The sequence below is a fragment of the Carassius auratus genome, chromosome 3 (genome assembly GCF_003368295.1).
Source record: "Carassius auratus strain Wakin chromosome 3, ASM336829v1, whole genome shotgun sequence".
Lineage (NCBI taxonomy): Eukaryota > Metazoa > Chordata > Actinopteri > Cypriniformes > Cyprinidae > Carassius > Carassius auratus.
Genome location: NC_039245.1, coordinates 15555831 through 15579580, shown reverse-complemented (window position 1 = coordinate 15579580; position 23750 = coordinate 15555831). Strand labels below are relative to the sequence as shown.

At 40.6% G+C, this 23750-nt stretch overlaps 1 protein-coding gene across 3 annotated transcripts; it reads right to left on the bottom strand.

Moving 5' to 3' along the window:
- LOC113055077 (mucin-5AC-like) lies at positions 1 to 16738 on the bottom strand. 3 transcript variants are annotated; one of them, XM_026221051.1, is made up of 6 exons: positions 16590 to 16726; positions 16428 to 16501; positions 6045 to 6693; positions 5658 to 5739; positions 1020 to 1216; positions 1 to 830 (listed from the first exon to the last, which is right to left on the bottom strand). In XM_026221051.1, exons 3-6 carry the CDS (start codon positions 6589 to 6591, stop codon positions 241 to 243), a joined length of 1416 nt encoding a protein of 471 aa, XP_026076836.1. In that variant the 5' UTR covers positions 6592 to 6693; positions 16428 to 16501; positions 16590 to 16726; the 3' UTR covers positions 1 to 240. The 3 variants fall into 3 exon arrangements, with proteins under 3 accessions (XP_026076836.1, XP_026076842.1, XP_026076828.1); XM_026221057.1 differs by having other exon boundaries at positions 5658 to 5733; positions 16428 to 16738; XM_026221043.1 differs by having other exon boundaries at positions 16428 to 16734.
- Positions 16739 to 23750: the final 7012 nt, after the last annotated feature.

Here is a 23750-nt window from a genome sequence, read left to right as displayed (position 1 = left end):
TCCTCAGGTATTTCTTCAGAAGGAGTGACAGGTGAAACAGTTTCCTCTCGTACCTCAACAGAGGTAGGTGGAATGGCAGACACAGTTCTGTCTTCAGATGTTTCTTCAGGATTGAAATGTGTAACAGAGTCTTCAGGTGATCCCTCAGAGACATGAAGCATGACAGGTGTAACTTTGTCTTCAGGTGCTTTCGTAGTGCTAGGGGCAATGACAGCTTTGGCCATTTCTTTTGAATCCTCTTTAGAGTTCCTCAGAGGAAGCAGGAATTGGAGTTGTAAATGAGTCTTCTAATTTCACCTCAGAGGCAGCAGGATTGACCTGGGTAAACAAGTCCTCAGGTGCCTCTTCAGTGGCAACAGGAACAAAAGATGTGTCTAAGTCTTCAGGTGCTGCCTCAGAGGTCACCATAGAAACAACAGCACCAGCTGCAGTAGTGGCTGAAACCATAGTGGGTACCATGTCCTTTTTCTCACCCTCCATGGCTGCTGTGTCTGCAGGAGGGGAGGCTTTTGGGCCACCCTTCAATGGCTTTGGAGTGCTACTGCCAACTGACTTCTTTGGGCTGCTTGTTTTAGTGCTTGGCTTGCTGCCTGTGGTCTTGGGGCTTGCGTTGACCTCCTTGGAAGACATTGCTTTGCTCTCCTTGGGTTTACTAGTCTTAACATCTGCCACCTTACTGGAGGTGGTGGGTTTTTTGGAGGCTGATTCTGCCTTGGCAGTGGAGGCTGACTTAGGGGTGTCAGGTTTGGTGGTCTTAGTTGGTGCTGGCCGGGTAAGCGGAGAAGAAGTGGTCTTCTTGGCTGCTGGAGCAGATGACTGCTTACTGACATCTAATGAAAAGAGAACATATAATTCCAACTCAGTATAACAGCTTCTTTTATGAAAATAAAATACAATTAAAAAATAAAAATATAAATATTTACCATATTTTAAATATCAGTATTCACGTACTACAACACAATATTAGTGTTAAAATTGTTACAAATAAACTGTACACATGTGTTTCATGAGATACCCACCTTTCTTGATAGGTGTTGTGGTCTTAGGAGGGGGAGTGCGGCCAGCAGGGGGAGCTGTGGTTTTAGCAGGTGAGGGTTTAGCAGTGGTAGATGGTGTCTTGGGTGTACCAGTAGTTGGCCTGGATACGGTTGTAGATGTCTTGCTGGCAGTTGTCGGTGTCCCAGACTTAGGGGCAGCAGGAGCTGAGCCAACAGACCTGCACATAGCAGATGTGACAAGAAATTGAAAAATCAATACAGAGGAAGACTGCGTCAAATCCTAATAACATGTATGTTGAGATTTTAAAAACATTTTCAGTTCTGGCTGCTCCTAGCTTGCACAACTCTCTGGTAGGAGACTTCCGTTGAGCTTTCATGTCTAGCTAGGACAAGGACCTCATGCATTTAAAAAGCAGCTGGAAAAAAGATCACATAGAAAAGTTCTAGTGTGTCTGAGTTAAAACTGCACTCTCCACTTCTTTTGACCTTTCAGTTTTTGGTGATAGGTCATGTATCCCATTTAAAGCAGTGACTTGTGAGTCAAAGCTTTGATTAGTCACAGCACAGACAGGTAGCTCAAGAAACAACATGGAGTTATGTTAAAACTAGCAAAAACATTATTTTAAAGAAATCACCCTCTCTCAGCTATATACCCATAATTCCTCTGTTCTGTCCTGGGGTGCCTGACTCGGTGGTTATACATGTTCTACCCTGACGGGGTCTAGTATCGGTCCACTCTGGTCTAGAATGAGCTCAGCTTAGCACACGGCAGTGACTCGGCAGTATATGTCCAGGTAAAGTCTGAGTAAGATAACCTAGATCCTCTTGGCTTGGCAGGAGCTTCTGAGTTCCTGCGCATGCTCCACCGCATGTGTCTCTCCTGTTCTAAATAAAGTGCTGACGAGCACGAGGCAGGGTGCGTATCAGTGTAGAAGACACAGTGAGCACCATTTAAATCTTTCATTGTGTTGAGTAAAAATAACCATGCAAATCCCACTGAGGCAAACCGCATGAATCTTGCTAAAACACATGCTCCATAAGCTCCACATTTTGTCTAGGCAAAGTCCACACGAGATGGGCAGGGGTGAAAATCTACAAAAATTGTGGTGTCCTATATATCAGGTGAGAGAGCAAGCAACTGCGCAAAAGAGAGAGAGATCCAGCAGTGGAGGTCCTGAAACAAAGAGGCCGAGTCTATAAACAAATAAACTCAACAGAGAATACTACACAAATAAATGCAGTGGTGTGTTGTAGCTTCACGACCTAGTTTCGCTTTATAAAAACACCTACTTAAGCACACAATTTGGATTAGAACATTAGTCTTTAAGCTAACTTGATAATCAAACTTGCTTATAGTTCATAAAGAAGCTGTCTGACTGAAGCCTTTGCAGTTCTTTTTTTAACCACATATCCAAATGTAACATTAAAAGTTGTCCAATATACATAATATATATTCCATATTATATTGTCAGCAATATAAAATATAAATCATTATCGTAAAATAGGATGAGCTATTGCCACAAAATATTTACCCGGGATCTTTATGCTTTTTCTCGTCAACACATCATCTATTGCCATGTTTAATGACATGATTTTACCATATTTTAATGTAAAAAAAAAAATCAGCACTATGAAGAAGCAAAGTAATGAATTGACAGATTATTGGAAAAAAATCTAGATTTTTTATTGTTTCTAGTATTTAGATTTGCATTATAATTAAACTTTAAATAAGGAAAGCATGCTATTAGATGATGAGAAGAGAATGATAGCAATAGAGAAAGAGAGAGCGGGTTCTATATTCATCTTAATCTCAAACAAAGAACCAACAGAAATAATATATCGTGACAGGATGACTCAGTATAGGTAGCGAGCACAGAGAGATTAGCACGCGGGGAGAGAGCATCTTTAGCATTCAGTGAAGGCGTATAATGCCATAAAAAATCCAAAAAGGCCAGGAGTTATAGAACTTGTGCACTATATTATTTGCTACATTATTATTATTTTTTATGGTACATTAGTAGAACAATGGTGGTACATTATAGGTCTTTTAAAGAATGTAACCGCCTTTGTCATGCTAATGACAAATCTGAATGTTTTGCAGAATAAAGAAAGTGATATGGTCAAAGTGATTCATTTTTTGAGTGAACTATTCCTCTAATAGAAAAAACAAACAAAGCATCAACCAAAAGCCATAGTTCAATAAGCCAAGCATTTTTCTGTTAGAGCTCTGCCAGGGTCGGGGAAAATATAATGCACATTAAAACCCTAAAATGCACTGTAGCTTAAAAAACAATCCAAACACATTTATACATGTGCATTTGCTTTAAGTGCTTCAAGCTAACGGCATGCCATTCAAACATTTTTTATAGAGCTCTTTAAAGTTTTGTGAGCAATGGAGAAGCCTGTTGCCTGATTGTCTAATAAACACATTTTAACTTGCCATTACATTTATGATTGGCAAAATTTCCCCTGAAGCCACAGCAACAGTGAGGAAGAAGACCTCCTCCTGAGCCAGTGACTGATGAGATATTAATAAAGCACTCTGGCCTGAAGGGACTCTTTAACCTCAATAACGAGGTTCATGTCCCTTCAAGATGAATCCTAATGCATTGGTAAAGCTGTGATTTAGGAGCATTTGATCAAACTGTATGTACCTGCTGGCACTCACCTGTGTGGAAATTTGCTGTGTTAGCTTCATATAGCCCAACAGTCATTCATCTGAATAATATTTGATTTACTTTACCTCAACATCAGAGATTAAACATGTTTAATGTGCAGTGATTTTTTTGGCTGGCAGTGTCAAATCAGTCAAATCAAAGATGCCTGTATACAAAAACTCTTGACTAATTGGACAATACATAGACCTGCACCCATTTTGTGTCTTTTATATTGTACTGTGAAAAATATCAAAAATAAATATCCAGAAAGGATTTATATATTATAAACAAATTTAAATAGACAATGCCATTTTATTGGAGATTCTACTTGAAAAACCTCCCATGAAATAAAGTCATAGAAAAAAAGTGCACACACGCTTTTAAGCTATTTAAAAGCTAAGGGAAGCAAGGAAAAAAAGGGGATTCCCCCATGGCAATACTGGTATTACCAGTGTTGTCACACGTCAATTGACCTCACCATCACAACCCTAGTCTGAAGTACAGCCATGTTAAACTTGAGCCTATAAAAATAAAAATGCAGAAATCTGACAAGCGAAAAACTCATGAAGCGCTGCAGCAAAATCAGAATCACTGAAGTGTTATAAAGCATCCATCGAGTTGGCTGTTGGGAAACACGCAAGCACCATTTGGAGATTAGATGCAACGTCTGCAATAAAACCTCTCTCTGGAGGACTGAACTCTACCATGACCTAATGAACGAGAGAAAGTGGGACAAAGAGATACAGAAAGAGAGCAACTCATTTATGAGAAATAATGGTTTAGCGGTGGCTGCTGGATGTGCCCTTTCCCGACCATCCCATAATTCTTACATCAGTATGACATAATCATTGTCAGGGAAAAGCTCATTCATTAAGGTTTCCCTAAGAATTCAATTAATCAAAATGATTCATGTTTTTTGGCCAGTTCTGTCATGTCCGCACTACTCTAATGAAGCTAGTATCCAAAGTAGGACTCACACACATATATAATATCATTTTTGCCATTCCATTTGGTGCCACAAGTAGCGACTTCAATAGATTTAAATTAAATTTGAGGTGGCAAACATGCACCATTAATGCTACATGTATGTTTTATTCATTCAAAATCCAGTAGGTTAAACAGATGCAGAATTCCCTTCAGTACAACTTCTACTGCTCTAGACGGGACACACACATGGTTGGATGCTTATATGCACACTACACTCTTCACATGCACACAAATGTGAAGAAAAAATACGCCACACCCAAAACTGAGTCATATATTACTGGACTGTGAAACAAATGTTAATTTAATATTAAGATATTGATAATTAAGACAACTGTTTTGTTATGCTGCTCAACTGTACACAAAGTAGCATTTAATATTTGTCAGGTCGAAGATACCAAGTGGGTCAAAATAACTAGCAAAATAAAAACTCATGTCTGCACTGGAAGAAACATATTGTACTTTTAAGAGAAGCTAAAGGAAAGAAGGTAATCTATGTCAGTCAAAATCTCAAGAGATAAGCAAAAATGTATGGTTGTGGGACTAAATATTATAAATGAACACAAAAAATGTTCCCCTACTCTAACATAACATCATGAGTCTGAGCTCCTTTGCAGGCCTCATAATGTCCCTCATCGCCTCCATAAACAAGCAACAAAAAACTCCTTCACTGTTCATGGCTGATTGCAGGCAACTCAAATCAGCTCCTTTGAGAGTCTTAAACTCACTGGGGAAAGTGTAAACTTCCTCTTCACATTTCTTTTATAATCAGGAATTTTAGGACTGTGCCAGTTCATTTTCCAGCAAATGAAATGCTTTCCCTTTCAGACTTAGAATTCATGCCTAATGCTTTAGCGAATGAGGAGTATGGACTGCAACGTGAGGCTGCATAAGCAATGCATTAAGGACATTGGAAAGGACAATGAGCTACTGAAATGGCCCACATTGCAGAATTCTCATTAAGATACCCAGTCTATGAGCTTCTGTTTGTGACATTCCCACCCTATGAGATGCTCACCTGGTTGTTTTGGGGACAGGAGAGCCAGTGATGCTGGTCTTAGTGGTGGATGCAGTAGCGGGTCTTGCAGCTGGAGCTGGAGCTGGAGTGAAGGATGATGTGAAGGGTTTTTAAGAGTATTAAAACAAGAAAAGTACAGACAGTTTATTTGAAATTTTGATAATATGCTACATCAGACATTCTCTCCTGAAAATGCAACTTAAATATAGCCTATATCAGGGGTCTCCAACCCCCAATCGAACACACATTAAAAATACAAGCGTGCTGGAAAAGGGTTTGAAGTCTAAAGGAGTTGGAGACCCTGGCCTACACTGAGCTAATGCTGGGGGACCCATATTGAATCTGGCTGGGAACCACTGCTGTAATCAATAAGATCAGATGACCTACCTGTAGTTTTTGGTTTAGACTTCAGACCATTAGCTGGTGCAGCAGGGGCTTTCTTTATGGGCTGTGCTGCCCCTGTCGTCTTCACACCACTGGCTGGAGCACTGGCAGGTCTTGCCGTCCCCACAGGCTTTTTCTCAGTCACCTTGTTTGGGGTCTTGGTTGTGGATGCAGAAGTAGAGCTGACTGGTTTTTTAGTGGCAGCAGTGGTTGAGGTTTTCTTCTCCAGGCCTGCTGTGGTCGTCTTTTTGGGGACACCATTAGCTTGTGACTTCTGTGCCCCATTTATCAGATGGCTTTGGCCAGTGGTGGGACGGGAGCCTGTTGTAGATGTCTTGGTTCCAGAGGTGGGTGTCTTTGTTTTGGCAGGAGCCTTTGTCTTGGCTTTGGGATCCCCAGACTTGTTGGTTGCTTCTTTTTGCTGTGGTTCACCTTCTGTTTGCGCTGCAGGCAAAGTCTGGTCCTGAGCTTCGCCCCCTGGCACCACTTCGACCGCAGGACCTGTGTTTAATGCTTCCATTGTTGCTGTGTCAACACCATCTGGTTTCATCTTGTCCTAGTCCTGGAGGTCCGTCTCAACAAAAGAGAAATCAGGAACCTAGGACTCAGTCCACTAGTTGAAGTCTACAGCTATCAGATGGCTGTGGTTTACCTGAAAACAAGAGCAATAAGAGTTGTAGTTTGAGCCGAGACTTCGGACAACAAGTATGAACAAGAGAGAAGTCTGCAGACCTAAGAGAACGATCAGATAAAGAATCAGGTCTGGTTAAACTGCAAATGCTCAAAGAATGTTAAAGAACGAGATTAGGAATGAAGTCAAGAGCGTGCTGTGCAGAGGGAAAACAACAGCTGATTCAGAGCTCAGATCTGTTTAAACTGTAACCAAAATGAATTAAAGCCACATAAGACGTAGTTGCCAGCTATTAGGAATGATGGTTGGTATAAGATTACAGCTGTCATTAATACAGTTTTACAGATTCAAATGCAGTTTTACACTTGAAAAGACATCTATCATAAGATTATTTTGGTACTATGTAAAACATTCTCTGGGTTTTCAAAACCCTTTGGGGGAATTTCTAATTGCTAACTACTAGCAAAGAAGCCATGCCAGATGCATTACCCACAATGCTTTACTGAAGCAGATGTTGTTTGCATGATTTAAGCAAAGTTCATACAGTGGAAGAGGCCAAAGAGAGGAAGTGGCTTGGCTCAAGAAAGCATGAGAAAAAACAAAACAATGGAGTAAGTCAACAAACACTGAAAATGCTCACTCATAAAGTGGACGTCAGTGTCACAGGACACATCGTCCACATTATAATCCAGAGCTGCAGAATCTCCCTGATTCTTTCTGAGGTCGACATTAATTCCTCCAGCCCTATGACTTATTCTGCCCATTGCAAAACCCTAACACAGATGGTCCAGGCAGCTGAGCATCTTAAATTAGAGAAACTGGGGGAGGGGGACAGAGAGAGTGATGGTAAAGAGAGAGAAGGCCCAGGGGAAAGAACCCATTCCATAAATGCTGCCAGATATGAGAAGATATATTGTCTTAGAGATCAATCTATGGTTATTGGTTAGTGATAGGAATTGTGCAATTGAGAATATTAACAATGACCACATTGACTTGCAAATAACTGTTACCATGGTGAATGAACAATAGAATTTGTGCCAAATGGGGGAACTCTAGAAATTTAGGTTTTTATCAGACCTGCAGATCATTTGCTCCATTCTGAAACAGAGACTTCAATTGTTACTATTTGTTTAATTGTAATTGTTTTTATATAACCCATCCCTATTATGAATTATGATACAGCTTGGGCCATCAGTCTTTTGGGTGAGATTGCTTTCTCACCACAACTTAACCAGTCATTTTCAGTCAGGCTGAGACACCATATTCAGGTAATAGTGGCTGATTATATTGGTGAGGATTCAAGTACAGTTTTCATGTTTTTATGTGCCTAAATGAATCAAAACTAAGGGAGAAAATGTGCCAATGTCTGAAACAAACAAGCCCAATGTGAGTACGCTCTTAGAGAAGGAAGAATCTGAGCCACAATCTGGGAAACACTACCTGTTAAGTTTTATATTATGCAGTCATAAGATTTAATTATATGGTCAGATTGAAGTTAGTGATGAAGACTACCAAAGATTTTAGTCTTTTAGGCAAACACAACCTCATGCAACATCACTTCCACTTCAGAGACCTCGAGGGCTATTTTCCCTTATAGAAGACAACTCCTCTAGAAATACAGGCTTTGTAGAATCCGCTTTACCCCTCCTGACTCTTTTTTTTTCTTCTGCGATTGATCCTGTTTAGAATGATAGATGAGAATCAGTCTGTGAGAATGTCAGGAGACAGACAGCTGATGAGATTATAAGGGTAGAACAGCCTTGTTCCGAGAAGGAAACACACACACCGTCACACGGCATTATGACCTTAATGATACAACTGAGGGTTATGGACTGCTTCCTCTGTATGTAAACAACAGTGACCCCAGGGGGTCAAAAGCCTATGCTGTAAATCTTATTCTGGGGGGGAGATCTGACCTCTGCTGACTTCTGATGAGCTCTATTCTACAGAGTGGCTGATGTCAACAGGCAAGTATGAAACAAAGAATATGAAAATTAAATAAAAGTTTGAGGCAAGTGGACGGGGCAAAACAACCTTATTTTATTTTCACTTAAATCATGTTTCTTTTATTATCCCTCTGTAACGCTTGTTTTTATTGAAAAACAGACAGTTCCTGCAACCTCTGGATCACAAAATGAACTGACTAATTGAGGTTATTTAATATAACATTAATATTCAATAGTCAATATTCTCAGTTTGTGTTTGAAATCCACCAGTTTTGTCATTACAGCAGAAATGCTAAAAATGTCTAAAATAAACCTACTTGGAGAACTACTGCTTTGGGAAACCTATGTGTGTGTGTGTGTGTGTGTGTGTATATATATAACCACAAAAGGTAGGTGTAGACCTTACAAACATAAGACCCATCATACTTTCAAACCCTCTTACTGGCACTCCGTCACTCTCTGGGACAGAATGATAATGCCTCATCCAATTATTGTAACCAATCCCAGTGCAGGAGCCTACTGTCCTGAAGGGATGACTCTGCAAAGCGCTCATCCTCCAAAGACCCACATATGATGTAAACAAACACTGCAGACATGCTGCACACCTTCTAGAAGCAGTATTTTGGCAAGTCTCCAGCGCATTGCATCAGTCTTTAAATTGTCCCGTCACAGAACCCCAGATCACCCGTGTTAATTGGGTCATTGTAGCAATAAAATGCACTTTGGCCCCCTTATCCGAAGTGCAAGCTCAACACGGCCTTGTGCATGCATAAATGCATATCTAAGTGCTGCATTTTGCCTTAAAAAGTCCCCCGTGTGCAAAGCATGCTTCTAACCACAGTGGCACAGCAGGGGCTAACAGGCTATTGCCATCTTAGCTTTATCCAGTTGCGGCAAAACTGACATGTCTAATGAATGGAGAACAAGAAAACAAACTGCACAAACTCAATGGCTCACAATAAGAAATAGCTTTTTCCCTACAAAGTGCGATCAATGGAGAGACTGTGCCTGGAGGAAATGCAAATTTGCACACCACAGAGATGCTGCATGAATCTCATGGCTCATCCCAGGCCGTTTGCATACACTAGGGAAGCTGTTGTTGGCCTCTGATTTGGCGTTTGGTCAGAGTACTGACTAATCAGCGGTAATTTGTCACAGTTTAGGCTTTCACATATTATGTCTGTCTTGCCAATACCCCATTATGCCTCCTCAGAGATAATGCACAACCAAAAAAATATTAAATATGTCTGACATATGCATAATTTTAACTCATTTTTTTATTTTTTATTCTGTAATGAAATGAAATTTTAAATGCGCTTCAAATACATAAATCTTACATTCTGACCTAAATATCTTGAGTGCAGCATCTTTATACACCCTTCCAAACCCCCCTTTTGTTTGTACCCTCCGGAGGTTGCAGAAGTTTCCCTCCACCCCCATCTCTCGCTCTAAAACAAGGGAACACTGGATCTATTGAGAGATGACCACCACCTCAAAGGGCCACCGGGATTCCCAGTTTGCTGGTTGAGGAAGAAACACACTACTGTGTTGCTCTGAAGAGTAAAAGTTCAACAAGTTTGAGAGAGAAACAGGCAATCAAATTTAAATTCAAGCACCTGATTCTGAACCCTAAGAATAAAGATAGAATAAACTTTACCTCAGGTCCATAAGCTAACAGAATCCATTAAAAACCACATCAGTGAGTAACCGAATACAACTATACATTGATTTGCAGGGCATATAAGTGGTGAATGTCAAATGCATTTCAACAGCGGACGGAGTCTTAAACACATCTGTGTGTTCATACTGGTCCCCTATACCGATCACATGACCCTCTGAACGGCCCATTATACAGCACACACATGCCGAGATGAAGTCGGACGGCCCGAGGAGCATTCCATGAAACAAGTCACCAAAGAAGGGATTGTTGGGGTGGCAGCCCTTGCGGAGGAGTGAAAAGAGGATAGACACACACGGAGGCACATGACAGGACCGCTGCTGTCCAAGCTGACAAAAGCCACTTTACTGCCCCCACTGTCGAGATTGCAATCATGGCCAGCACATTCCCAAAACACCCTTGGCCAAAGGTCTGGAAGCTGCTCTATCCAACTCACAAAAACAAAGTGTTTGTAAGGGACGCATGCAGAACGAGTAAGTAAAGGTAGTGACGTTAGACTGTAAGAAACCATTCTGAGACCATTACCCTTAGGGGGATGATTGAAACAAAACCAGTGGTGAACTGAGACAAAACTAGCTGTGATAGAAGAATTGTTTTCTGCCTGAGGCACCAACAGCATGTGTGGCAGATGCCTGGACAGCATCCAGAGGTGACAAGGAGGTAATCCTTGTACTGTAAGGAAGATTTACATAAGTTTTCTGAAACATATGCTACTCCAGGAAGTGAGACACTTGACAGCTCTCTGGGATGCAAAAGATAAGTGACCTACACAAGAACGCTTAGAGGCCATTTGCACTGGATGCGTACTTGTGTTCTGCCTTATAGTGACTGAAAAAGCTATTGCACTTTCATGCGAAATGTTTGCCTTCCCCAAAGAAAATTTGTGTTCACTCACACAAATGTTGCCTTCCCCCAAAAAACATTGAGCTCTCTTGCAATGTTTTTGCTTTCTCCTAAGAAACTTTGCCCTCTTTTGCAAAACATTTGCCCTCCCCAATAAAACTTTGAAGTTGGCTTACAAAATTTTTGCCTTTCCGCAAGTACCTTTGCATTCCCTCGCAAAACTTTTTCACCGTCTTCCAAAATTTTCACCTTTCCCCCAAGAAAATGTTGCCTTGCCCCAAGAAACTTTGCACTATCTTGCAAAATATTTGCCTTCTCTCAATAAAATTTCACAATTGCTCCAAAAACCTTTTCCTTTCCCCAGGAAATTTTCAGTTTGCTCATAATACTTCATCTTTCCTCCAATCACTTTGCATTTCCTCAAAACAATTATACACTCTCTTGTAAAACATTCGCCTTTCTGCAGTTTTTTTTGTCTGTAATGAATGACTAGGTCTGGTCCAGCACACCTGTCTGTTACTATTAAGTTCTTCTGAAGATCTTTATAAGCTGGATCAGGTGTGTTTGATCAGAGCTTGATCTGAACTGTGAAGAAAGATAGATCTCCAGGAGCAGAAGTGGGAATAGAGGTTTGTGAACACAATAGCAAATCCAGTGTAAACGGCCCCTAAAACGACACCATAATTTGCTTAAATGCAGTTAAGCAGTGTCAGAGTAGGGTTACATGACTGAAGGAACTGATACCAGCAGCAGGAAACATCACAACCAGCGGCAGACCAACACGGTCCCCTGGGGACGAGGAGATTAACACATGACAGAGCTCGTTAACTCAGGACAAAGCATGATGCTAATCCTGCGCAATCCTCCGACGGACACCCACAGAACAGGACGCACACAGGACATGGGCTAGATACGGGCACCAGCCAGCATGCTATGCCACCTGGCCAAGAGAGTAAGAGGAGAAATGGTGAGACCAGATGAGAGAAGACGGATATTGATCATTGAGAGAAAGTGCAGGGGTCACTCACAGACGGGAGAGTTGAGCAGTGCATTAGCAAAGCATGTGGGCACACTGATATTGGTAGGTTTTGGGTGTAAAGGGGCCTTTTTAACTAATTTGTAATTCAAGGAGCTACTTGATTCTACTATCTACTGGGAGCCCCAAAAAGCAAGAAAAAATAAATAAAAAAGTTACATAGGAGTTGATAAAAACCAGCTTGTGGGGTTCAGTCAATGACATCTGAGTCTGTGTTTGTTTGTGACAGCATGGACATAAATGTCATCTGCAGCAGACAATAAACATGCCCTTCACGAACATGAGGAAGTGACACACACACACACACACACACACAGACTGCAGAGGAATTGACTGTACCTATAAGAGGATTATCCTTATGCTCACAGCTGACCATCACCTTCTAAATGGACTCTGAGCCTCTGTTCTGACTCAACAGAAAATGTCCATAATGCGCCTGTTGGCGAAGCACGAATATACATACGGCTGTTTAACTAATATACAACCAAACATTGATATTAGATGGCTATGGTTGAGGCTTCACAATTAATCGAATTTCTAATTGCGATAACATTTATGGATGCCACAGTTATGTAATCGTTCAAAACGGCAATTAATCGTTTAAAGTCCACTTATGTTATTCTGTGTGCATAAGATTTATATTTTTTTATTAGATTTAGATTTATAGAATTATAATACCATTCATATTTTTACTTTTTTATATATATTTTAAAGAAGAAACCAATCCTACCAAAACTATTGAAAAGCACTAAAAGTTTTTTCAGTTAAGAGTTTTTTATCTCGTTTATTTTCATCTAAATATCCGGCATGCAGTTGCATCAAACGATGGTGTAAACATCATTCAATGTAAATTGGGATAATCATCATTAATAATCGCAATTACAATTTCAAGGGAATAATCAACCATTTAGATTTGTGTCATAATCGTGCAGCCCTAATCTAGACTGGTAATCTAAGGCTTGGTTTGCACTCCTGCAGAAGTGATTTCCCTTCTACTGCTGTGGCTTTGAGTGAAAGTATTCAACCCCCAGGTGCTCAAAACAGACTGTCACTGTGTTGAAATACTGTAAGCTGCTTTAGATGAAGAGTCTACTTAATAATAATTTCCCAGAGTGCATTTATATTTCTCAGAGGTTGGACTTTCAGAGTATTTCATGTCTCAAATTTTCAAAATTCATCATTTCTGAAATACTGTAAGAATTATAGAGGCAAAAATATGGACAGAAGTTATATTGAAGTTATATATATGAAATATGAGAAATATTTAGGTTCCTGGCGAGTGAATCTGAGTTTGAGACATTGAGATCCCTTCTGAAATTTGAAACAAGTGAGATTACTGTGCTATTTTTGTCTACACTCTATTATTTATTTTAAAGACCCATTGACTTACTTTGAAGGAAAGGATCTGGGCCAGGTCCAAAATGGCCAGAATGATACAATGACTTTGGATGGCCAATAAGCAACCATCAAAACATTCTAGCAAACACCACATTCAAAACCACAAAGCAACTGCATAGCTATGCAGTACGCACAGTGATTTTCATCAGAAAATTGGATTTATTTTTACTTCCATTGGGAGTTTGGATGCCTCAAAAATTGCTGACAAACTGCAGATTTTATGAACACCTTGAAGTTGATGTTTAGAGAAAATATGAAGGTTGGAGTTGTTAACTGCATCAAGACACCAAAATTTTCAGGACAGATTCTTTTAATATGGAATTGAGACACTAGAGGGATTTTTACAGCATGTGCACTTTAACCTTAATAAAACAGCAGATCAATATCCATCCAATCCATCAGTAAACCGCAGAACCCAAATGCAATCTGTGATCCCCTCACAGACACCATTCACTGAGTGACATCTGCCAATACTGGAACAAAGGATACTCAACCAGAATGCAAATGCTTTTCCAAACTGAAATTAACTCAGCAAGAGTGCTACAACTGCACAGCAGTCGTGTTTACAGAAAGCAGAAGTGTAACCACAAAACACACTCCAAAAAAAGAACTCGGAACGCAACAATCCCTTCAAATGACCACAACTGCAACACAATATCCCATCCTGACAGAGCCAACTGTCCACTGCGACAACTGCTCGGCCTCTAGGGAGCTATCTTTACTGGACGAGGGAGCGCTTCAATATGAGAGACTTATCAGAAAATGACAGATGACACAAGGAAACCACTGTAATTCATCTTGGGACAACAACGAGTTTTCACAACACTTTTAAAAGTGAAGGTTCAAAATGTTGTTTTTAGCGATGCAACAGAAGAAGTGTCAAGAATCTAAAGCAACTTTTTTCACTATAAATAACTTTTTGTCCAATGAAAAGGTGCCATGGATGACAAAGGTTTATCACAGAACCATTGATGCCAATAGAGAACCATTATTTCAGTGAGCATGCAAATGTTAGTAGGGCAAATAATGCAAAGTCACATTCACTTATGTCACTTCAGATAATCATAAATAAGACTTTCTGATGTCATTTGCTGTAATTTCTTCTCTAGCGAGTCCCACCCCCATTCCTCATGCAGTCACTACCCATCATGCCATGACACATTTGTAATTGCTGGCAATGCCTTCCTTCAAGAGCCTCATCCCTGTGGGCTGGAGTTAGACAGCCACAGCATTGTCTCAAGATATGACAGAACAATGAAAGTCAAAAATGGATCTGATTTAATTAGAGAGATTTGTTTGCTTTGTTTAGCAGTGACTCGCATATTCACAATTTATATACACCAACAGCTTAAAACAGTCTGTATTACTCTCTCTCTCTCTCTCTCTCTATATATATAACGAATATTTAATTATTCCCATAATAATACATAATATCCCAAACAAAAGCAGAAGAAACAGATCTGATGAAGCCTCTGTGGAGCGGTGAGATGGTGGCTGCAGGGGGTTGAGGCATCCGTCTTAAACCTTTTGTTTGGCCAGAAGAGAGAAGGGAACTATGGAGCAAGACAATAGGATGAACTGACTTCCAAAGCCAAGATTTAGCAGAAGCTAAACCAAGCCGCACCTGCTGCGAAACGCATCGGTTTGACTCCAGTCGCACATGCAGGGAGCAGAGCCAAGAAACCACCCTGTTGATTTCTATTGTCCCTAAACCACCAGAAGAAACTACCTACAAAATTAAAACTTATCAATATGACCCCATAGGCCCTTTGAATAGAGTTCACCCGGGATCCTCTCTAAGTACATTACTAAAAATCCGGTCAGATTAATTGCCCTTGTCACTCTTTTTTTTTTGTGTGTGTGGAGAAACATCAATAATTCACAGTAGACCACTGAATGATATCGAACTGCTGGTCTGTTTCTCCCAGATATGGACAGATGAACTGCACCAAAGGGCGTATGTTCTGGCAGGTTGGGTCGTTTAATTAATTCCTGCGGTATCATTATAAGGTCTGATACACATCTAATGTGGTTAACACACACACACACACACACACAACAGACAATTGCATATTTAAATAGTTTTTATATAGATATAGAATGAGTAGGGGACTGTATTTGATTTAGCTTTTTATCATTGGTTAATTTTCCAATCCAGTACAATATACGCGTAGTGAACAATAGCCCGGGTCAGTCCTGAATGGCCCGAGTGGGTGTGTGTATATGACGGGCCCGGGCGGGTGAGTGTGTTGAATGTGGGGTGTCCGGGTGTGTGGAGGAGGCGCAGAACAAAAGACTCGAGTGAACGCACTAGCGGGAAGTTTCACTGCTGGGAAACACACACAAAACACAACATGAGGAAAACCGGTATTCCCATTCCTTCTCTTTCATATGTCAGCGCATTGAACGACTGCCCGTGTTTAAAATCGGTCTCCGTTACGAGTGGGTTTGCAGTCACCGCCCAAACATCCACCATTGAAACGGACTCAAAGGATGAACAAGGCAACACGGATTAAAAGGAGACAAAGTGCCGGTTAACAAGCAGTGAAAACGCCAAACTAACTAAACCGGTTGCGTGTGCTAGATTAACGCGTATAAATCAAACCGGTGTGAAACCTGATCGCTTCAGGGGCATTTCCATCTGATGATCTCATTTGTACTTCTATTATAATGACCGGTGTGAACGAGAACTTAATCATTTACATATCAATGCATGCAGTCGTGAATCACGCTGTTGAATGAAAAACATTTCTTAAACTGACTCTTAATGTTTTAGTTTAGTTAGTTGTGACAGTGAAAAACGCTTTTAAATGTATCGTTGACTATTTTAGGATTGACACGCAGATAATCTTACCAAATCTATAGCGCTTTTCCTCCAGCAACGCCCAGTCGGTACTCGCGTCTCCTCCCGGTTTTTGCCGGTAAGCACTGTGGATCGAGAAAAACCGGCAACGTTTGTTGAGATGAAAGCAGGTAGACTGGAGCTCTGACGGGGAATGTTTTAGAGCAGACTGACCGTCTACCGGCGAGTAAAGAGATGCGTGTCTCCTGGCAGCAGAGAATGAAACGGCGCTCGGCGATCCGCGCACGCACGCGCACACACACACACGGACGAGCGAGAGTGAGCACTGAAAAGGATGAAAAGCGCGAGCGGCTTCGGTTTCTCCCACCCGTGACCAATCAGCTCTCAGGCAGAGATTTATGCAAATGAGGGATGATGTCATCGCACAGTCTCCTTTCTTTTTTACGCGCTGTCCCTCTTCTCTTCTCTTCTGTCGCATCGGACCCCGTCCCCTGCCCCCACGTGCCCACCCCCAACGCCCGCGTTCCCGCCGTTTCTTTTCACTTTCACTTGTGCAAACAGAGCAAGAGAGACACAGACAGGGCCGACTAAAACTTAAACACTCAACATTTGTGTATCTTAAACTTAAACTGAAATAATTTAAATATTACAAAAGAAAATGCAAACGCATTCCACTTGGTTGACAGGCAACATTAAAAATATATATATATATATATTATGAGTCTATATTACAAAATAATGAAATCTATAATAGTATGTGAATGACAGTAAAATAATATTGAGTTTAGCAGAACACAGATTACACCTTGTATATAATATTCTGACCAGTGCAAATGTGTCCCTGCTTTATTCAGAATTATTTAAAGACAGGTTAAAAAGAGACCTGGCATCTATTTTGGCAGCATTTTTGCCTCCTCTTTTAAAAGCTGACACAACTGTTTACTTTGCTTTCATGACAATTTATGATAATATTGTTAATTTTTTTTTATTAACACTAAGTATTTTTGCCCTCAATATTTTCTGTTTGCAACCCACCTGTTGAGAACCACATGCCAAATCAGATAATATTTTAAACCTCAATAGGATGTTTTGCATTCAGGTGTGCATTTAAACACAAAGAAAAATCCGGATCAGATTTAAGACAGATTTATTTGGCTTACAGCTTATAGACACCTGTGACATTAAACTGCTCTGTACAGTGGACGGTTTGCATGCATGTTGTCCTATCTTACATGTGGTTTAGTAGTGTGTGCTTGTAAGCCGGTTTTTCCAGACACGCTGGAGAGCCTCTAGACTGCTGCCGCTCTCATACAAGTCTTTGTCTTCCTTTCTCTCCAGCGCTGTGGAGACGGTGGGACGCAGGGTGGGCTTTCGGCGTGTCTGTCTGCCTCTCTGTCTCGCGAGCGCTCTCCTTTTCAGACAAACAAAGCTGAATGTAAGCGTTCCTCTAGCAGAAGCACATGCATCTCTGAGAGGCAAAGCACACAAAAAACTCCTGTTGTATTTATTCTACCATGAGTCTGTCAAATAACATCAGTTGCATCTGCACCAATATCATTGCATTACTGAATAGAGATGTTTATGGCAGTTCCTGGTACTGTACTAGCTCATGTTTTCTTTCTTTTTTCTGTTTAATTTCCATCCTCCTGATTTGAATACAGATACATTTCAATCTCAACAGGCTCCTGTACACACCCAGATAGAAATATTACAGAATATTTATTGCACCAAGGTTCCAAGAACCAGGCCAGATTTAGTGCAGATGGGTAGAACCTCCGCTTTCGACTCTAACTATGATATCATAAAGCTTTTGGAGTGGTGCGATGACCTCATGCTTAGCAACAGCAGAGCATCCAGGAAAAATAAAGGGTGACATTTACCTCCGTGCGCTCCAACGTGAGTGTGTTGGCTGACGGATGTTTTGGGCCCCTTCAGGAGTGCACACAAAGGGAGGAAATATCCTGACCCTGGAGGCAGGGGACGGTGCAGAACCGGCAGGAAGGGGCTGGGCTTTTGAGCCGTCACTCACTTCCTATGCTATTTATCTGATTGTTTTTTCCCCGATGCCAGCGTTCAGCCCTGTAGCTGTGCAAAATGAATCGACAACACTGGCACTCGCACAAAAACACAAGCCTGAGCTAGAAACACGACTGGAACAAACACTACCTAAAACAAAATCACATCGATTGGCTACAGGAGGCCTTTTTTTTCATCCCCCGGAGCCGTGTTAGACACTTCTTTATTTTACTGTCTATGGGCGCTTCGCAGCAGACTTCTACCCGACAGTCAAAGCAGCATTACGTCACAAAAGTGTGGACTCGGACGAAGAACCACAAGGGTTTAGAGTGCGATATGGGACAGGGTCAGGTCAAACAGACCAGAAGTCATTCATTTTCAGTGTAGATGTACATGTATGTTTACAGACATTCACATGAAACACGATTACCATCCGAATACTGCTTATTACTGTATAATTGTTCAGTCATTATGTCGATTAGCATTAGGCAACCTACAGACCTATTGGAGACCACAGCACAAGTCTAAAGATAACAACAGAGGAACAATGTCCTTCAGAGTCCCTTTGTCTCCACTGATGAAGGATTAAAACATTAAGAGCCAATCACAGCGCACCTGATCTTCAGTGGCAGCAGTGTGCTGATGATAGACCTAACCAAAGCTCACCATTGCTAGTACCATAGACCAATATTGGTGTAAACGGCCCTTAAATAAAAGTAAAGTAGAACTGTACCATATTAACAATGTTCATAAATAATTTAAAGGCCCACATTTGTCTTTTTGTTTCAACATTTTTGCTCAGTGATTCATCTCCCATGACCTGGGAGGTTTGGTTAATGACTCAGAACGTTTTTATTTATTTATTTTAATGGTTACGGAGAAGAAGACACTAAAATACTTCTTGAACCAAGCTGGGCACAGATAAGGTGTTTGGTCAATGTTGCTCTATTCTTTATGCTAGGCCTAACATTCAGGCAACTCAATAAATATCACAGAGAAAAGTCCTAACAGCATTGATACTGTCCTCGAGCAGCAAAACAAGAAGAAACGCAAAGCACTCTGTGAAACACCAGAAACACGCTCAAAGCAAGCACCCAGGTGAGTGTGTCGGCATTCATGCACACACACACACACGCACACACACACACACACACACACACACAAAACCCACGGCCTCTTCTGCACGGGTGGAGATGTCAGCGCATGCAAATCCCGCGTTCAGCGTTTCTGCGCGTGCGCGTGAACACACCGATGAGTTGGCACCGTGGACTGTATAAAACAGGTTGGCACAGGCGTGCGGGAGCGCGGTTACCCTGGAGACAGGAACATACCGACACTGCACCTGATTAACATTCAGCTTGTGTACGCTAATGAAGCACACGCTCGTGCACGCGTCACGCCCGAAACAGCCTCCAAACAGCAGGGAAATAAAATGATTAAATTACATGATACCTCTGCGTTAATTACATTATGATGTCTCAGTACATTAGGTACAATTAATTTCTGAGAAGGCTTATGTACTGTAAATACAAAGGAAAACATTATTTTATATCCATTGTTTTAATGAGTTTTCAATACTCTCCTTCTAAGTGACTCTGCAGGGGCAGATCTACCGGGGTGGCATAGGCAAATGCCACCCTAAAAGAAAGCCTTGCCACCCCTGCTGCCACCCCAGTTGGCAGCAACGAACTAAAGGTTATGGCCAATTTGAAAATTTACGAGCACAAATATTTCTTGATTCGTGATCCCGCTCCGAATTCCCGAACTGATTCAAATTATTTGCGATCCCCAAACTGACTCAAATGATTCGCAAACCCGCTACGAACTCCCGAATTGATTCAAATGATTCGCGAACCCGCTACGAACTCCCAAACTGACTCAAATGATTCGCGATCCAAATCAATGACTCAAATGATTCGCGATCCCGCTACGAACTACCGAACTGATTCAAAAATGATTCGCGATCCCGCTCCGAACTCCCGAACTGACTCAAATGATTTGCGATCCCCAAACTGACTCAAATGATTCGCGATCCCGCTCCGAACTCCCGAAATGACTCAAATGATTTGCGATCCCGCTCCGAACTCCCGAACTAACTCAAATGATTCGCGAACCCGATTTGAACTTCCGAACTGACTCATTTGCGATCCCGCTCCGAACTCCCGAACTGAGTCAAATGATTGGCGAACCCACTCCAAACTCTGACATATATTCAGATATAAATGTAGCTAATAAAAAAATTTTATTAATAATTTTCAATTTTCAAATATTGCACCTGTCAAACATAGTCTATTTTGCCGTCAATAATCTTGACGGTGTCCTTTATCAGTAGGCTTTATATTTATGCTCAAAATGAAGTATAGATATTGTTGTCATGAAGACAAGAGCTTTTTCTTTCTGCGACCTTTATTATGACTCTAATTTATGAAATAAATTAGAGTCATAATAAAGTTATAGCCACAGGTAAATGTCGATAGCAACAAGTGTGATTAGTAAATAATACAATTTATTCATTTAGTTTTTTATTTGATTAAAGTGCTTTTTTCAGCCCTATAGTAGGTGTTTTTGTTCATCATCATATTTGAGGAAGGGGGGCACAACAATACAATCCTGCTCAGGACACACATTTGGCCAGCAGCGGCCCTGAAGGTGTTGTTATACACGTCTCTGGGAATGTGTGCTCTACTGCACACACACACACACACACACTCACACACACACTGAAGCACGCGTGGTGTTTTCAGCTCTTCACTATATTGACACATGATGTAGGCTACACATATGCACGCCAGCGCGCTATGAGAGGATTTCACCATTTCATTTGATAAAACTATCATCATTCATTCGTATCGTATACACAGACTGACAGAAACTGCAATGTCTTCATGACAACCTGTCGAAAAAAATTTCGGTATAGCTTGAAGAAATTCAAACAGAAATATAGTACTATTGCACAGCAGAATATGATATACTTCAAGTAGGCTTAATAGCTACTAATAATAGTTTATTAAGAAACACAGAAACTCTGGTTACAACCAGATGCAAGACATTGATTGTATGAGATTAAGTTTGTAAATGATAGCATGTGTCCTTTTGAAGTGTGCACATATATTTATCATCAAACTGTGATAACTGTGACTAAATTCAGTATATATACGTCTGCCATATGTTGCCACCCCTCAAAAATTCCTGCCCCCTTCTCGCCACCCCATCAATATTTTTCTAGATCCGCCCCTGTGAGTGAGCCACTGGACTTTAGCGAGTTTAATGATTAACTTATGTATTTATACCTAGGTACACCGAAATTGTCATATTTATTATTTATATAGTCATATAGCTATACTCATTTTTAAATGTTTTTATTTCCATGGAGAAATCTTCATATACCAAATGTATTAGATGTCCAATGCCTAATTTCATTTAATTACAATAAAACATGCCTCATAATCAAAGAAGTCTTTCAAAGTTTACTTAATTTTTCACCTCATGTATTTTATCAAATATAATTAGGCTACTATAGGTCCTATAGGAATGAGGTGGAGATCTCTGTGAACAGTAAAGCGTGCTCGTGAAGTGATTAAAACTGAACAGATTTCATCACCCGGACATGTCCTGAAGTGACGTGTGGCACTTTCTCTCGTAATGCAGGCGCTTCTTGTGCTCTCAGGTCGGCAGATTCAACTCCTGGAAGTATAAAATAGACAAAAGTTATTCATGCATTCTCACTCAAATCACTTTCAATCTTTTTAGGACCAAGCATATGTGAATACTGAGAAAACTGGATTGTTTTTTTTTCACTCTTCTCACTTTTTGTTCCATGTTTGTCATGATCCTTCACCTGCCTTTAAAAGCCTCCTCAGTATCGCTCTTCATATCATGAGCACAGTAAAACGCCTGCGACACAACGGCGTACACATGAAATATTCAGGCCTCAGGTGGCAGACGGACAGGTGCGAGGCCACCTTTAACACAGGACACGAGCTCTCTTGTGTCCCTCGGGCTGAAGTCTTCAGTCTATCGGTCCATCTGATGGTCGATTGTGCTTCCTGTGGCTCCATCCTGCACTGAATAATACATGTGTCACTAAAGGTGTGCTCACCTTCTCAAATGTCAAATACTGTTGTTCTTGTGTTAATGTTGTGAAGGTTTCTTCCCAGTTGGGATTTGTCTTTAGTTTGTGTTTCTATTTGAAATGTAGATGTGTGTTCCTGGCACTTGTATTGTGACTGAAGAGTAGAGGCATTCGAATGGCTCGCCAGCTTTCATTTATCAATGTCATTTTGATTGTGTCTGTTTTCTTCAGTAGTCTGGCTCTAGATTCACAACCCCTCCTCCAAATGTGGTCTCTTTTCTCTCTCCAGACATTAGTGAATCAAGCGCAGCGGAGACACATCTCATGATGTTCACTGAGCCATCTACAGGACAATCAGAGTCCGTGCACGCACTTTAACTAGAGATCAGTGAGTCTCAACCAGGTCCAGGGGTAAAACATCAAAAAATCTGACCTTTTCTCAGAATTGCATGTTTAAATCTTACAATTGCATTTTTTTTTCTCAAGAGATGCAAACTCATTGAGGTGTGTGGGGGGTCTCAGGATTGCAAGATGTAAACTCAGAATTGCTAGAAAAAATGCAAAATTGGAGGATGCAATTAAAAAAATCAGAGGGAGAATCTCAGAGAAAAAGTCATCAGAATTACGAGATGTAAATTTGTAAATGAGAAGGAAAAAGTAAGATTTGTGAGATCTGAACTCTGAAAAAAATAACTAAATCAGGACTGTGCATTTAAACTCAGGATTATAAAACATAAAGAGTCAGAAAAGCAAGATGTAAAAGAGATGTTATAGCTCTTGAAATTGCATTTATTTAAAAGAAGTCAAAAGAAGTTTTAAAATAAACTAAGCCGACTTTTCTTATTTTAATTTAAACACGTCAACAACTGTTTTCTGTCTTTGAAAAAACTGAATTCCCAGAATCTTTGGAACCCTGCATTAATGAGGAAGTCTTTAAATACAATTGGAAATACTTTTTTCTAGCTAAGTCAATCTCTGAAACATGCATTACACTGTTCCTCAAAATTGTGAAAATTTAATCAAAATGCTATTTTTTAGTTAAAGTCATGTCGTTTCATTTATCCTTCATTCTTCAAAGGAATGCAAAAGGAGAAATTCTGAAGCATGCTCTGCATTTTTTTAATTATCACCACTATTGTCTATTTTTGTTTAGATAATTATTGTTTGATGTTAATATACCATTGCATTTCAAGAAATAAAACAATCCTAATAGATGAAGAATAAAGGGCTCAGAAAAATCTTCAGTGATTCAGTCGAGAAAACAGAGAGAGGATGTTTGATGTTGA

What these genes read in the sequence shown, in the direction of transcription:
- LOC113055077 (XM_026221043.1), bottom strand. Translation starts at nt 6,591, where the DNA reads ATGAAACCAGATGGTGTTGACACAGCAACAATGGAAGCATTAAACACA. An exon ending in GTCTAAACCAAAAACTACAG is followed by an intron (nt 5,740 to 6,044) that starts GTAGGTCATCTG and finishes CCTTCACTCCAG; the next exon opens with CTCCAGCTCCAGCTGCAAGA. An exon ending in CCTGTCCCCAAAACAACCAG is followed by an intron (nt 1,217 to 5,657) that starts GTGAGCATCTCA and finishes TGCTATGTGCAG; the next exon opens with GTCTGTTGGCTCAGCTCCTG.